The 14,170-nt window shown below is 36.4% G+C and overlaps 1 protein-coding gene across 5 annotated transcripts in view; it reads left to right on the top strand.

Annotated features, from left to right (window-relative positions):
• The window catches only part of ATG2B (autophagy related 2B), an 82,062-nt gene that overhangs the window by 46,526 nt on the left and 21,366 nt on the right, over window positions 1–14,170 (top strand). For all 5 annotated transcript variants that reach the window (XR_010151028.1, XM_009428416.5, XM_510152.8 and 2 more), the window contains 13 exons: window positions 246–396; window positions 1,346–1,545; window positions 1,695–1,775; window positions 3,478–3,584; window positions 3,756–3,848; window positions 4,755–4,825; window positions 5,292–5,368; window positions 5,623–5,793; window positions 7,318–7,459; window positions 9,891–10,093; window positions 10,992–11,218; window positions 12,190–12,298; window positions 13,536–13,730. Coding sequence is in view for 4 of the 5 variants with exons in the window: in XM_009428416.5 (XP_009426691.4) it covers window positions 246–396; window positions 1,346–1,545; window positions 1,695–1,775; window positions 3,478–3,584; window positions 3,756–3,848; window positions 4,755–4,825; window positions 5,292–5,368; window positions 5,623–5,793; window positions 7,318–7,459; window positions 9,891–10,093; window positions 10,992–11,218; window positions 12,190–12,298; window positions 13,536–13,730 (1,827 nt within the window). In the remaining variant the exon portion in view is untranslated. The remainder of the gene's footprint in view (window positions 1–245; window positions 397–1,345; window positions 1,546–1,694; window positions 1,776–3,477; window positions 3,585–3,755; window positions 3,849–4,754; window positions 4,826–5,291; window positions 5,369–5,622; window positions 5,794–7,317; window positions 7,460–9,890; window positions 10,094–10,991; window positions 11,219–12,189; window positions 12,299–13,535; window positions 13,731–14,170) is intronic.

The raw sequence follows: 14,170 nt of genomic DNA, 5'->3' as shown, positions 1-14,170 counted from the left end.
GTGCTAATTCTGCTTCTGGGGTGACAACAAAGTACAGAGATTCATCTGATAGAAGAGGTTCCACATAGCATTTAAGTTATCCAGTTTTATTTTATACCATGATATTGAATAGTTCAAGGATTAGACTGCTTTGCTGCAGTATGGGAGATTTTCCTAAGCTGAATCAACAAAGAGCATCTCAAGGAACATGCTTACTTTTCTGCATTTAAGTAATAACTTCTGTGTTTTTCTGATCTTTTTACTAGCAAGATAATGGAGATCTGTTGGAAAACAAGCATGGTGAATTCTGGTTAGACTTCAATAGTGGTTCATTATTTTGTGTGACAAAATATGAAGGTTTTGATGACAAGCACTACATTTGCCTTCATTCTAGCAGTTTCAGTCTGTACCATAAAGGTAGGACAAACACGTGTCTTGGTTTCTTCTCTTTAGACATGTTTAAATTTCTTGTTTAACAAAGAAAATCTATTGAGAACAGAACTTTGGTATTAGAAATTATTTTCTGTGGAGGGCTCTCATTCTGCTGTCAAAGTAATATTTACAAATTAGAAGTCAACTTCAGGTTCTTTTTTTGCAATAGCTTTGTTGAGGTATAATTCACACACCATACTCATTTAAAGTGTACCTTTCAGTGGTTTTTAGTATTTCACAAGAGTTGTGCAACCATCACCATAGTCAATTTTAAAACATGTTTATTACCCCATGAAGAAATTTCATACACTTTAGTGATAAACTTTCACCCCTTCCGCTCTCTCCTTCCCGTAAACACACTAACCTACACTCTGTTTCTATGGATTTGCATATTCAGAAGTTTCTTATAAATGGAATCATACAATATTTGGCCTTTTTGACTGGCTTCTTTCATTTGACACGCTTTCAAGGTTCATCCAAGTTGTATCTGTACTTCATTCCTTTTTATTGCCAAATAATATTCCACTGTAAAGATAGATCACATCTTATGTATCCATTCATCAGTCGATGGGACTATATGTTCTTTATTCTTCTTTAAGGAATATTTCCTTTTGGTTCCAGATATAGAACCTACCAGTTTTTGAGCAGTTACCTGAGTTTACCTTGTTTCATAGACATGAGATGTTTGTGATAGTTTTCTGTTTAATTTTCCTAGCATTTCAGAATCTTTTGTTTCTTTAAGCTGTGTACGGTCAGTCACACTAACATTAGCAAAGAGGAGTGGATTATTAATGCCATGCTGGTTTTTGTCATCATGCCTCCTTAAGTTATATTCAGTGGAAGTACGTGGATTTTTGTTTTGAGTCATGTAAGTTGATTAGCTAATTTCAAGTAATCATTTTGTTACTATTTTTACCTCAATGTGGATCTCTAGGCATAGTGGATGGAGTGATTCTCCCGACAGAAACACGACTTCCCAGCTCAACCCGCCCACACTGGTTGGAACCTACTATTTATTCCTCTGAAGAAGATGGCCTTAGTAAAACTTCTTCAGATGGAGTTGGAGGAGACAGTTTGAATATGCTGTCTGTTGCAGTTAAAATATTGTCTGATAAATCAGAGTCCAATACAAAGGTTTGTGTTTTGTACTTTTATGCCACTGTTGATTTGATTCTAGCTAAAAATAATTACATAAAAGACAACATATTTATTTTCTTGGAAAAACTTTTGAGTTATAGGATTACATAGGTGGTAAATGTCATTCTTTGTCTTGTTCTGTATAGGAATTTCTCATTGCCGTAGGACTGAAAGGAGCCACTCTCCAGCATAGAATGCTTCCTTCTGGGCTTAGCTGGCATGAGCAGGTAAGAGAGCTGTTATATATGTATTAATTTATTTAAAAATTTGTGTTGACATCTAATACACTTACTGAAAAGTTTGTAAGTCATAAATGTTCAGCTCAGTGAATTATCATTGAGTGAATACTACTGCGTCACCACCTTTTAGGTTAAGAAATAGAACAGTATTGGCCGGGCACGGTGGCTCATGCCTGTAATCCCAGCACTTTGGGAGGCCAAGGCAGGTGGATCACCTGAGGTCAGGAGTTCGAGCCCAGCTTGGTCAATCCCGTCTCTACTAAAAATACAAAAATTAGCTGGGCGTGGTGGAATGCACCTGTAATCCCAGCTACTCGGGAGGCTGAGGCAGGAGAATCGTTTGAACCGGGGAGGTGGAGGTTGCAATGAGCTGAGATCGTGCCACTGCACTCCAGTCTGGTGACAAGAGCGAAGCTCTGTCTCAAAAAACAAAACAAAACAAAAAAAAACAGTATTATCACCTCAGAATGTAATTGGTTTTTTACCTTGAAGTGTGGTCCTCAAAACCTCTCAATGACAGAGTTATCTTATATGTCATTAAAGGAAGGGAAGGGACTCTGTATCCCAGGACTTGTAGAATGTCTGGCGTAGAGGAGCAGTGAATGGTGTGTTGAATTGCTTTTAAAATCAGAAGTTCTTTAAGTGCAATGTTTCCATATAATTCCCTAGGCCAATAATATGATGTTGCTTTAAAGCATTTTATCAGGATTTCTCTCATTAATTTCCGGTTCAACAACTTTTTATGGTAATAAAATACAATTGGTTATTTTTCAGAGGAGACTTTGAGTAAGAAGTTAGCTTTTCCTTATGTGAGAATGAAAACTAGTGCACTATGATTGCTTCTCATGTTTCTTATAAAGGAGAACTTCTTAATTGTGCTGGGAAAATAATACATTATTTAAAAACTTGAGTGTTTTCAAAATTCTTTTCTCATGAAAGCATTTAGGAAACATGAGGATATCTGTCTGACTTTCTATCTGGTAGGAGTAGAGAAGTGGTTAGGGTGAATAACCAGCTGGAAGGGAGACATTTAGCAGAACCTCCTTATTTGTTTGGATTAGAAATATGAAAGAATAGATGTTGGTGAGAGGGACTGGTTTTTAGACTGAGCTAGGTATACATTAAGGAAAAAGAGCTTCCTTCAACAATGGCTTATATGAAAAACCAATCGCCCCTGCACACAGTGAGTTATATAGGAAGCCAGATTGATAGTTTTAAGCAGTCTTTAGCAAAATTTATTTTTTCTGAGAATTGTTCCAAGCCAAAAAATATGAAATTATATTATGCATACATTGTTATTAATTTCATAAGGTGTGATTTTCTAAGATTTCTGTAGCATTGGAGTTGTTGGATAGGCTTGTGCATTTCAAATTCTAATTTTGCAAATACTTTTTAAAAATTTATTTTTATTATATATAAGGTGAATAACATGTCTTGATATGCATAGTAAAATGCCTACTGTAGTCAAACAAATGAACACATCCATCAGTATCCATTACCTTCTTTTCTGATGCAAGTACTTTTTGAAACTAATTCCTTCAAAATGATGATTTTTTTCCTTTTATCGTTATGATTTTCCAATTAAATGATTTTTTCTGTGAGATATTCTGGTTTACATTGGTATTAAGGATATTATATGAAACCTTTTTTTTCTTCTAAAGCAGGGCGTTTTAATTTTTTGTGATTATAGATTTTATACTTCTTGAATATTGCTGATGAACCTGTTTTGGGATATAATCCTCCAACTTCATTTACAACTTTTCATGTTCATCTTTGGAGCTGTGCACTTGATTATAGGTAAGTTCACAAATGGAACAAAATAAAGTTTTATTTAAAATGCTACTAAATTTTGAAAAAAATACATAATTCAGTAGAGTTAAGGTTCAAATTGTTGTTGTTGTTGTTGTTTTTAATAGAGTTTCTGGAGCCATATCAAACTGATGTTCTTTTGTTTCTCTTTGGCATTAGACCCCTTTATTTGCCAATCCGATCTCTTCTTACCGTGGAAACGTTCAGTGTTTCCAGTAGCGTTGCATTGGATAAATCTTCCTCTACTCTCAGGTACCTGTGTAAACTTCATTGTATACTAAACAAAGCTGTTCGAAACATACCAATTGATATTTACCTAAACCATTTTATTAAAGTCTCAATTTTTTGTTAAACGTTCTTTTACTAATAGTTATAACCTTTTACCCAAATTACCCAATTTTTCTCAGGTGACATGTTTCATCTACCCATTTATTATTGCATTTCATTTTTAGGGAAGAAATTAATTCTGGAGATTCTTTAAAAAGTTTGCATTTTAAAACATATGGTAAACTTCCCATGCTACCTGATACACTTTATACTTTTTATTTAATTTTTTTATTTTTTAGAGACAGGGTCTTGCTCTGTGTGGCCCAGGCTGGAATGCAGTGGCATGATCACAGCTTATTACAGCTTTCAACTCCTGAGCCCAAGTGATCTTTTGCCCTCACCCTACTGAGTAGCTAGGACTATAGACGTATGCCACTATCCCTGGCTGATTAAAAAAAAAGGTTTTGTTTTTGTAGAGAAGGGGTCTTGCTGTGTTGCCCAGGCTAGTTGAGAACTCCTGGCCTCAGGTGGTCCTCCTGCCTTGTCCTCCCAAACGGCTGGGATTACAGGTGTGAGCCACTGCATCTGGCCCACTCTATCTTTATACTATAGTTTAAACCTTGTGAATTTGGGCTTCTCTTTAAAAACTGCCAAAAATTTAGAATTAATTTGAGTAGATGATTTAATCTAATTCTTTACACCATTTAAATATTCCTAGCATTCATAAACAGTTTTTAAAAAATGTTAGATGACAGTTATAAGTTAGAAACTGCTTATGATTTCAACAATGTTCATACCAGAAAGAATGATGCAATTAAGCATATAGTGATTATGGGGTATGATACTCAAAGCTTAGTTTTTCAGATGTTGTTTTTATCTTTCTTGCCTCAGAATAATCTTGGATGAAGCTGCTTTACATCTATCTGACAAATGCAATACTGTCACTATAAATCTGAGTAGAGGTAAGAGTTAAAAAACAAATGGAGTAGATAAATTCTGCTTTATTTTTGTGCGTAAATAATTTTAAAGCATTTTAACTCTGGGATAATGCTAGTGAACTAAGAATCTTATTAAAGATCCTTAAAGATTAAAGGGTCTTTAAGTATATAGTGATCATGTGGTATATATTCACAGCTTCGTTTTTCAGATACTGGTTTTTCAGTTTGAAATTGTAATGTTCTTATAATGCTAGTTAAGTACATCAAATTACTATATATACTACAAATTTTTATTTAAGATAATTTTTGTTTCTAACAAAAAAGTGAATTTTAGGACTTCTATGGGATGAAACTATTTTCATTGCATTATAATTATTTGTAGTGCTCTCTGCAATGAATTTTAAAGGAATGCTAGTTGTATTGGGTGTTGGTTGGATACACATTTTTGAAAGCTGTACTGAAGAGATTTTCTTAATTTTAAAAATTTTAGATTATGTTCGTGTGATGGATATGGGGCTTTTGGAGTTAACCATAACTGCAGTGAAGTCTGATTCTGATGGAGAGCAAGTGAGTTATTAAAATAAATGAAAATTTTAAGTTCTATTTTTTAAGAGATTAAAAAAATTGAGTTTAACATTTTTCCGTGTACCTAATTTTGGTCAGAAATAGAGTAAATATATTAAAAATGGATTTATTTAAATACTTTTTTTATGTAGCGAGACAGATTATCATGAATCTTATTTAATGTAAATCTATGCAAAAAAAGAAACTTTTGTCTCATTTGGAAAACATTTTCATCCCTTTTTCTGTGTCTTGTCCAGACTGAGCCCCGCTTTGAGTTACACTGTTCCAGCGATGTTGTCCACATCAGAACGTGCTCAGACTCTTGTGCTGCGTTAATGAATCTCATTCAGTATATTGCAAGCTATGGTGACTTGCAGACACCTAACAAGGCAGATATGAAGCCTGGAGCCTTTCAAAGAAGGTCTAAGGTACAGTCAGCAATGTGATTCCTCCAGTCCCTGCCATGTCGTGACATGTTTACATTATTGAGGTCTTCATGACAGTCATAAGGTAGAAAAGAAACTTTGAAAGTCATTCATCTGTTCTTTACCTTCAGAATAATGGGGTCTGAAACGGTGGTTTCATGGGCCTTTTTGGAAAACCATTCTGCTGTTTTTTGATATTCTTTGTTTCCATTAATCTTCCTAGCAAACATCATACTTTTTTTTTTCTAGACTTGTTATTTTCATCTGTCCCAAGGGAAGAAAGAAAACATTTATCATGCAAAAGCTTGTTCTATGCAAGTTGTATGTAAAAATGCTATGAAAAGATAGATGGCAGGTGTTAGTATTGTTACCAGAAGACTTACTTATATCATCATATTTTCCCTATTTTTTAATCTCTAAGACAATCCAGTTTTCAGTGTACTTTGTCATATATGACTTCCTTTTCCTTTCATGATGACCTGGTGAGATAGAGAGGTTAAAAATTAATAAGACCCAGAGAATTTAGATGATTGCCCTAAAGAGTAGCAGAAACAGCAACAAACCCAGATATTTTGGTGTCCAGTTCAATGCACTTTTCTGCCCCAAGTGTCACCTTTCTAACTTCTCTTATGTCCAAATTGAAGAATGTCCAGTTTGTTTAGCATTTTTTCTTTTTCATTGTTATTCTTTGTGGTCTCTCTTATGAACAGAAATCTCAGTCCCGTTAGGTTCTAGAGCCTCTGTTATGTACTCTAGTAAAGGCCTGACTGGCATCGTGTTTGTTGTCTTTTGTTCAGGATTATTTTACACTTTATTTGTGTTACATTTCTGTTTGTGACTCCTTGTTCCTGCTGTATTCTCACGATAAGGTGATTTATGACACCCCGCCTACTATTTATTCCCTTTTAAAAAACATTCTTCTTATTTTAAATTATCCCTTTCAGCTTGGAACTTGCTATTTTAGAGTCATGCTCACATATAAAAAGCACGATCTGGGTTTAATGAATCTACAGTTCATCAACCATTGGTGAAGTATTTGGTTAAGTATTTGGTGCTGGAACTGAGCTCTGAATCACCGTTTAGTATATTTCCCCTGCTGTGTGTGCCCCCTACTGTTGTTAGGTGTCCAAGAAATGAGGCTTCGTCCTACAGGGGCTTAATGTCAAAGGGATGAAAGTCATTGCAACCATCAGAGTTGAGGAGATCAAACTTATTTAGTTATCCCTTCTTTCCCAGCTTTATTGCAGTTTGTTCAACTTCCCTGTTTTCAAATGCATTGCCTCTTCAAGATCCCAGTTCACTGTGCTTGCTTTGAGGTGATGACACATTTATTGCTCTTTGCCAGTATTTGTTAGGGTGATAATACCAAAAACTTGAAATATAACAGCTGCTGGGCATAGAAAAATGAGTAGGTTCTATTTCTGATGTTTTTGTACAATGTAATGTATTTCTGGGATAAAATAAATGTAAGTAGTTTGGTTTTTAAGAGCATTTTCAGTTATTTTTAATTAGGTTTTTTGGCTATAGGTAGATTCCAGTGGTCGATCATCCTCACGTGGTCCAGTACTTCCTGAAGCAGATCAACAAATGTTACGAGATCTGATGAGTGATGCTATGGAGGAGATCGACATGCAACAAGGCACCTCGTCAGTAAAACCACAGGCTAATGGTAAGACCAGGACTCTTCTCAGGGAGCACTGATGTTAATGTTGGGGCTTACATTATTTGTGTTCTCATAAATTTAATAAGTCACTTATTAAAGACGCATATGAGTTTTTATGGATATCTGTTAATCATTCAGCTTGTGTCTACTCAGTGTCTAGTAAATAGGTAACTCTGGCCAGGATGGTGTCGGGAATGCAGAGTGAGTAGAAGACAGTGCTTATGTTTTCTGGTAGCTTGTAGCATAGTAAAACAAATGGGCACAAAACTGGTGCCAGTACTTAGACTGATTGATAAATGATGTAAGAAAATACTTCAAATGTGGTATATCCTCTACTGTTTGGAAAGGATTGGGATAATTTTATTAGACTTTAGTAAAGTAAGATGGCTTGGTTTTTTAAAAGTGGTTGGGATTTAGGTATGTAAAGAGGGAGGAGAAGGTAATCTTGGCAAGGTCATTAACATCAACAGAGCACAGACAAAGGCATGCATGAGCCTCAGTTATTTAGCCATGACATTCGGGTTCTTACTGAAACAAAAGTTCTCTTATTGAAAAGAATTAGATAATAAAGTTGGGTAAGCAAAGAGGGACCCAGGTGATTCAAGATCCTTGAAAGCCAAAGGGAAGCAGGTAAACATTTTAAAGCCTCTATTTCAACAGTATTTTCTTCTAATTGAATGGTCATAGCTATATCTATATATTGGGAAATCTTAATTAAAAATTATTTCATGGAGTTGTAAAAGTCTAGTGTTAACTGTTGCTTTCTTGCTAATTTAGGATAATTTAGAACTAAGGAAGCAAACTGGGGCTTTTAGTGTTCTATGTACTACATTATTTGTAATAAATGTTAGCAGCTAGGCTGGGCACAGTGGCTCATGCCTGTAATCTAGCACTTTGGGAAGCTGAGGCAGGTGGATCACTTGAACTCAGGAGTTTGAGACCAGCCTCAGCAACATGGTGAAACCCCATCTCTCCAATTAAAAAAAAAAAAAAAAAGCTAGATGTGGGATGTGTTGGCAGGCGCCTATAGTCCCAGATACTTGGGAGGCTTAGGTGGGGTGGGAGGATCACCTGAGCCCAGGAGACGGAGGTTGCAGTGAGCCAAGATTGTGCCACTGCACTCCAGCACGGGTAATAGAGCGAGATTCTGTCTCAAAAAAAAAAAAATATATATATATGTATATATATATTTATGTATTTATATATATTTATGTGTGTGTGTGTGTATATATATATATGCAGCTACCTTAATTACATGGGAAAGAATATTTAGTGATTATTTACTGGGTGGCTTCAATATACAAGATTCTGTACTAGGCCATGGGTACCTGTAAGGATGAGTAATTCTGAGGTACTGCTGTAGAAGAATCTAAAATCTAATCTGTGAGTCTCTTAAAGCCAGTATGTCTCTTGATTCAGCTTAGTGTTCTCAGCCTCATCACAGTGTTTGGTTTTAATGAATGAATGGGAAAAGAATGAGTGACTCTTAATATGTAATGTAAACATATTAAAATATATGTTGACATGCAGATTTTGGTGCACATGTAATCTTTTGCGATAGCTACCTAAGATTAGGTATCCAGTTTGGGTATCCCAGGCCCCAGGAAGAGGTCTTTTCATACTTGAATCACTGCCTCCTCTGCCACCTAATGCTTGCTCAGCAGCTATTCTTCCCTCCCCTTCCCCTTCCCTCCCCCTACATTTAGGCTCTGCTAAATGTAACCAGTTTCCCCTCACATTGTAATATTGTCCAAGAAGTTTCTTCCAGAGCTCCGCCTATAGGACAGAATTGTCAAAGGTGAAATTCTGGGTAAAGCAAAACTCCACTCAACACTAACCAGCAACTGCTGAGCTTCCCGAACACCAACTAACTGGGAGGAAACTGTCTTTACGACATTGCCATTTCGAATTTATCATTTGTCTTTTTATTAGTTGTTTTTTTTTTTTTTTTTTTTTGACGGGTTCTTGGTCTGTCACGCAGGCTGGAGTGCAGTGGTGTGATGTCAGCTCACTGCAACCTCCACCTCCTGGCTTCAAACAATTCTCCTACCTCGGCCTCCCAGGTAGCTGGGACTCAGGTGTGTGCCACCATGCCCAGCTGATTTTTGTATTTTTAGTAGAGACAGGGTTTCATCATGTTGGCCAGGCTGGTCTGTAACTCCTGACCTCAGGTGATCCACCCATCTCGGCCTTCAAAGTGCTGGGATTACAGGCGTGAGCCACCATGCCTGGCCTATTAGTGGTTTTTGATGTATTTCTGACTCTTGCTGAGGTGTTTTGGTGCATGTTACTTAGCTCTCTTTAAGCCTCAGATTCATAGACTTATTTTAGGAAATAAATGAGATATTGCACACAACATATATCTGACACATGGTTAAAATGCTTGTTGTTGTTGATATTTCAAAGTGTGCCAAAATGTTGTAATCTTTTTATCTAGGTGTTTTGGATGAAAAATCTCAAATTCAGGAGCCATGTTGTTCAGACCTCTTCCTGTTTCCTGACGAGAGTGGGAATGTATCCCAGGAGCCCGGCCCCACCTATGCCTCATTCTCTCACCATTTCATCAGTGATGCAATGACAGGTGTGCCCACTGAGAATGATGACTTTTGCATTCTTTTTGCACCAAAAGCAGCCATGCAGGTAATAAATTAATAACATTATTGAAGCCTTGAATGGTGTTACAAATTGAATTGACCAAAGGGTACCTGGAGAAAATTCTGTTGATTTTGTAAATTCTTTATAGTTCAGAATTACTTTTTTTTTTAATATACTATTGACAGTTTGTGAATGGTTACTGTACTATTTCTGTGACACATCTCCTAAAGACTCAGAGAAGAATGCTATTTGCAAAATTTCCAACATAGATTATTGAACTCCAGATTTTTTATATAGTAAGATGACTATTCAAGGATCGTGAAATTAAATGGCAGAAGGATCTGCTGGACAGAATTGCTAGTCCAAGAATCGGGAAAGATAAGATGTGGTTTGTGTGAAGGCTGATGGTTGGGGTGTGTTTGTGTGTATGTATAGATATAGGTGTGTGTGTATGTATATTTGGAAACTTTCCAGGAATTGTCCAGTAGGTGACCGTATTTGTTTACAAAGTTCTGAGAACCTTCTGGTTAAATTTTTAAAAATCCAAACAATCAAACTCAGGATAAACCTATTATTAAAAACATGGTAATATCATCCATATGTTGAAATTTGTTAACTTTTGGTTTGCAGTATTGACTTTAAACAAAAAAAAATACCCACACACTAAATTTGTGCTTTTTTATTATCAAACAAGTAGTGAAAGCCGAATTGTAAACCATAAAAAATCCTTATGGAGTGGTTTACGTAGAACAAAGAGAGTTTATTTTATGGTTAATAAAGCAGAATATCTTTGTGGTGACTAATGTCGGTAACCATCACCTTATTTTATATACTGGAATTATTAAAAAGAATGTAGAAGCAAGAATGCCCCTTGAGATGTGCAGCATAATCAGTTGTTTCTAATTAGAAAAGAGAGTATGTGTTACCTGTTTGTTTATTTTAGGAGAAGGAAGAAGAACCAGTTATAAAAATCATGGTTGATGATGCAATTGTGATAAGAGACAATTATTTCAGTCTGCCCGTTAAGAAGACCGATACGAGCAAGGCCCCCTTACACTTTCCCATTCCTGTGATTCGCTATGTGGTGAAGGAGGTCTCTCTTGTCTGGCATCTTTATGGAGGAAAGGATTTTGGAACAGTCCCTCCCACTTCTCCGGCTAAAAGTTATATGTAAGTTAATTTGTATATAAGTTTATTTGGGAGGCCAATATATTCTTTTCTTAGAAAAATAGAATTTTCCATTTCCCCTTTAGAGAGAAAAAAGAAAAATAGGATTTATCATTTTAATAATTATTAATAAAGTAGTATTAAAAACTGTAATTTAAATGTCACTCTCACAGTTTTCCAATTGTGAACTTATTTGTATTATTTGTATTTTTACTAAAATGTTGACTCTCATCATTTTCATTCAGCAGAAATTTTCAGGTATCTACCATGTACCTATTTCACAAAAATGAGTAGGTCCTGTGAGTCATGTGAGTGACAGAGGGCAGTGAAATGCAGGAAGTGTGTCAGGAGGTGGGGTCGGGCATGCCCTGTCCCCAGCATTCAGCAGGGCACTGAGCAGAGAGCCTGTGGTCATTGAGCACCTGTGAGACGAGTGCAGTGTGCCGGTTGCTGGGAGAGAATCAGGTGGACAGAATCCTTGTAGGGGGCAGACTTCCTTATTGAGGTGGGGCATGGCATGGAGGCTGCGTGGAGCAGTAACATTTGACACTATAGTTCAGCAGCTTTTTCTACTTAAAAGTGACTTTAAAACACGTCCAACTTTACTATAATTATTTTGTGTATTAGTTGGGATTCCTAGGACTTGTGTTCTGACTATAAAGGGTTTCCAAAGTAACAAGAAGCTTATAAGGAGGTCTAATTTCTAAGTGTATCCTGTGATACGGATCCCAGCATCATAATTAGCTTTTCCTGTAGTTTTGAGTATTTAGCAAGCAGGTGATTACTCTAATGCCAATAATAAAACGCGTGTTTCAGTGTCTACAGAGTAAAGAAGATACGGTTTTGGTTTCTAGTAATTTGTGGCAGCGTTCTGATAGCTCTGTACTATTTGTCTTTCATCTTATCATTTTCCTTAATGTCATTCATTGAATATTCCTTTAACAAAAGGGTTTTTTTTTTTTGCTCATTTTTAGTAGTCCCCACAGTTCGCCTTCTCACACACCCACGAGACATGGACGTAATACAGTATGTGGGGGAAAAGGAAGGAACCATGACTTTTTAATGGAAATACAGCTAAGCAAGGTAAGATGGCATTTGAAGGAAAAATCCACTTAAGTAGGATATTGGCGGGGGGTTCTTTTGTTATCCCCCACCACGTAGTCTTGAGCCTTAAGTCCCAACCCTTTGGATTGGAAAAGTGCAAGGATCTTGTATAAAACTCTTACCTCTTTTTCATTCTCAAATGTTCTAAGAAGACTGAGGTGTTTTTCTTTTATTTTTGTTTGTCTGGGCTACCGCTAGAGCGGTGGTTCTCACAGTTGAGCAAGCCCAGAATCCCCTGGAGGGCTTATTAAAACACAGGTTTCTGGGCTCCACCCCAGAGTTTCTGATTCAGGAAGTCTGAGATAGGGTCAGACTGAGGAGATGCTGCCCTAGAGCATCTGTCTGGGAAAGCCTGTGTTTGGACAGTGCATCTGGCAGGTCCTTTGTGAGACTAGAGACCAGTAGGGCCAGACTACTGATGGCATCACACGCATTTAATTCTACCAGCTTGTCTGAGATTGTACCAAGTGTCATATTTTAGGATAGTTAGCATGGCAATATTGTAGTGATGACAATTCCCTGTATTTAACCATATCTGTGCCTCCTTTTGGAACTTGAACCCTGCCTCTGCTGATTCATTTTAAAGCAATTTCATAGGTATGCAAGATAATAATTTTACGTCTTATTCCTATTGAGAATTTTCCTTGGAAATAAGGGATTTTACCAAGGTCAAATAGAAATATTAGTCAAGCTTCTCTGTGTATGGTAGGGTCCACATAGTCCCCCTTATCCACAGGCATACATGGTAATAGCCTCAGTGGATGCCTGAAACTGCAGATAGTACTGAACTTTATGTATACTGTGTTTTTCCTATACATACATACCTATGATAAAGTTTAATTTCTAAGTTAGGCATAGTAAGCGATTAACAATAATGAATAATAAAATAGAACAATTATAACACTATACTACAATAAAAGTTATATGGAAGGTATTTCTCTTGGTTTCAAAATACTGAAATATTTTTGGACCTCAGTTGACCATGGGTAACTGAAACTGGAAAGCAAAACCTTGGACAAGCAGGGAGCACTGTAGATTAATAAACAAGTGAACAAGTGAAGGAATGTCATGTTGTTGAGTTTTTTGAAGGTGGAATTGTAAGCTGAGGTAGAATTCAGAGGAAAGATGAGTGATATTTTGCATTTTAAAGAGAAAATACAATTTAATAAAAGGAATGTAAAGAACTGTTCCACGTTCTTCCTCCTCATCTGTTAAGGTGAAGTTTCAGCATGAAGTCTACCCGCCATGCAAACCTGATTGTGATTCCAGCCTCTCAGAACACCCAGTCTCCCGGCAGGTGTTCATTGTTCAGGATCTTGAGATTCGAGATCGTTTGGCAACATCACAAATGAATAAATTTTTATACCTGTATTGCAGTAAAGAAATGCCTCGAAAAGCTCACTCCAACATGGTAAGAGTTAACCTCGTTGTGTTATGTTAGTTTTGGAAATGTGTTTTTATTATATCTAACTTCAAGAGAGTTAAAGTAGGGAAAATTACTAGATATCTTTTCTCATTTTAATGTGAAAAATCCCTTTTGAATGTATTGCTTAAAGTTTTATGTTTAAAAAATTATTTTGCCTGTCACTTCTAGGGTCCATTAACTCTAATTGCTAATAAATTGATATCTGAGGAAAAGTAGAAGTCCCTAGTGATCAATACAAAATATGTAGTATTGCGGAAGGTGTTCCAGATTTCTAACACTCTTTACATTTTAGTAAGGTAGAAATGATTCATTCAGGACTTTGGAGGTCCCTCACAGAATTTGATTTTGGCATATGGGCCTATGGTTAGCTTCAGGGTTTCAGTAAACTGTTACTAAGTACAACATTATCCATTTGCAATTTTTCC

This window comes from Pan troglodytes, chromosome 15 (genome assembly GCF_028858775.2).
Source record: "Pan troglodytes isolate AG18354 chromosome 15, NHGRI_mPanTro3-v2.0_pri, whole genome shotgun sequence".
Taxonomy (NCBI): domain Eukaryota; kingdom Metazoa; phylum Chordata; class Mammalia; order Primates; family Hominidae; genus Pan; species Pan troglodytes.
The sequence above is the reverse complement of the archived record's forward strand: the minus strand, read 5'-3'. Positions and strand labels throughout refer to the sequence as shown.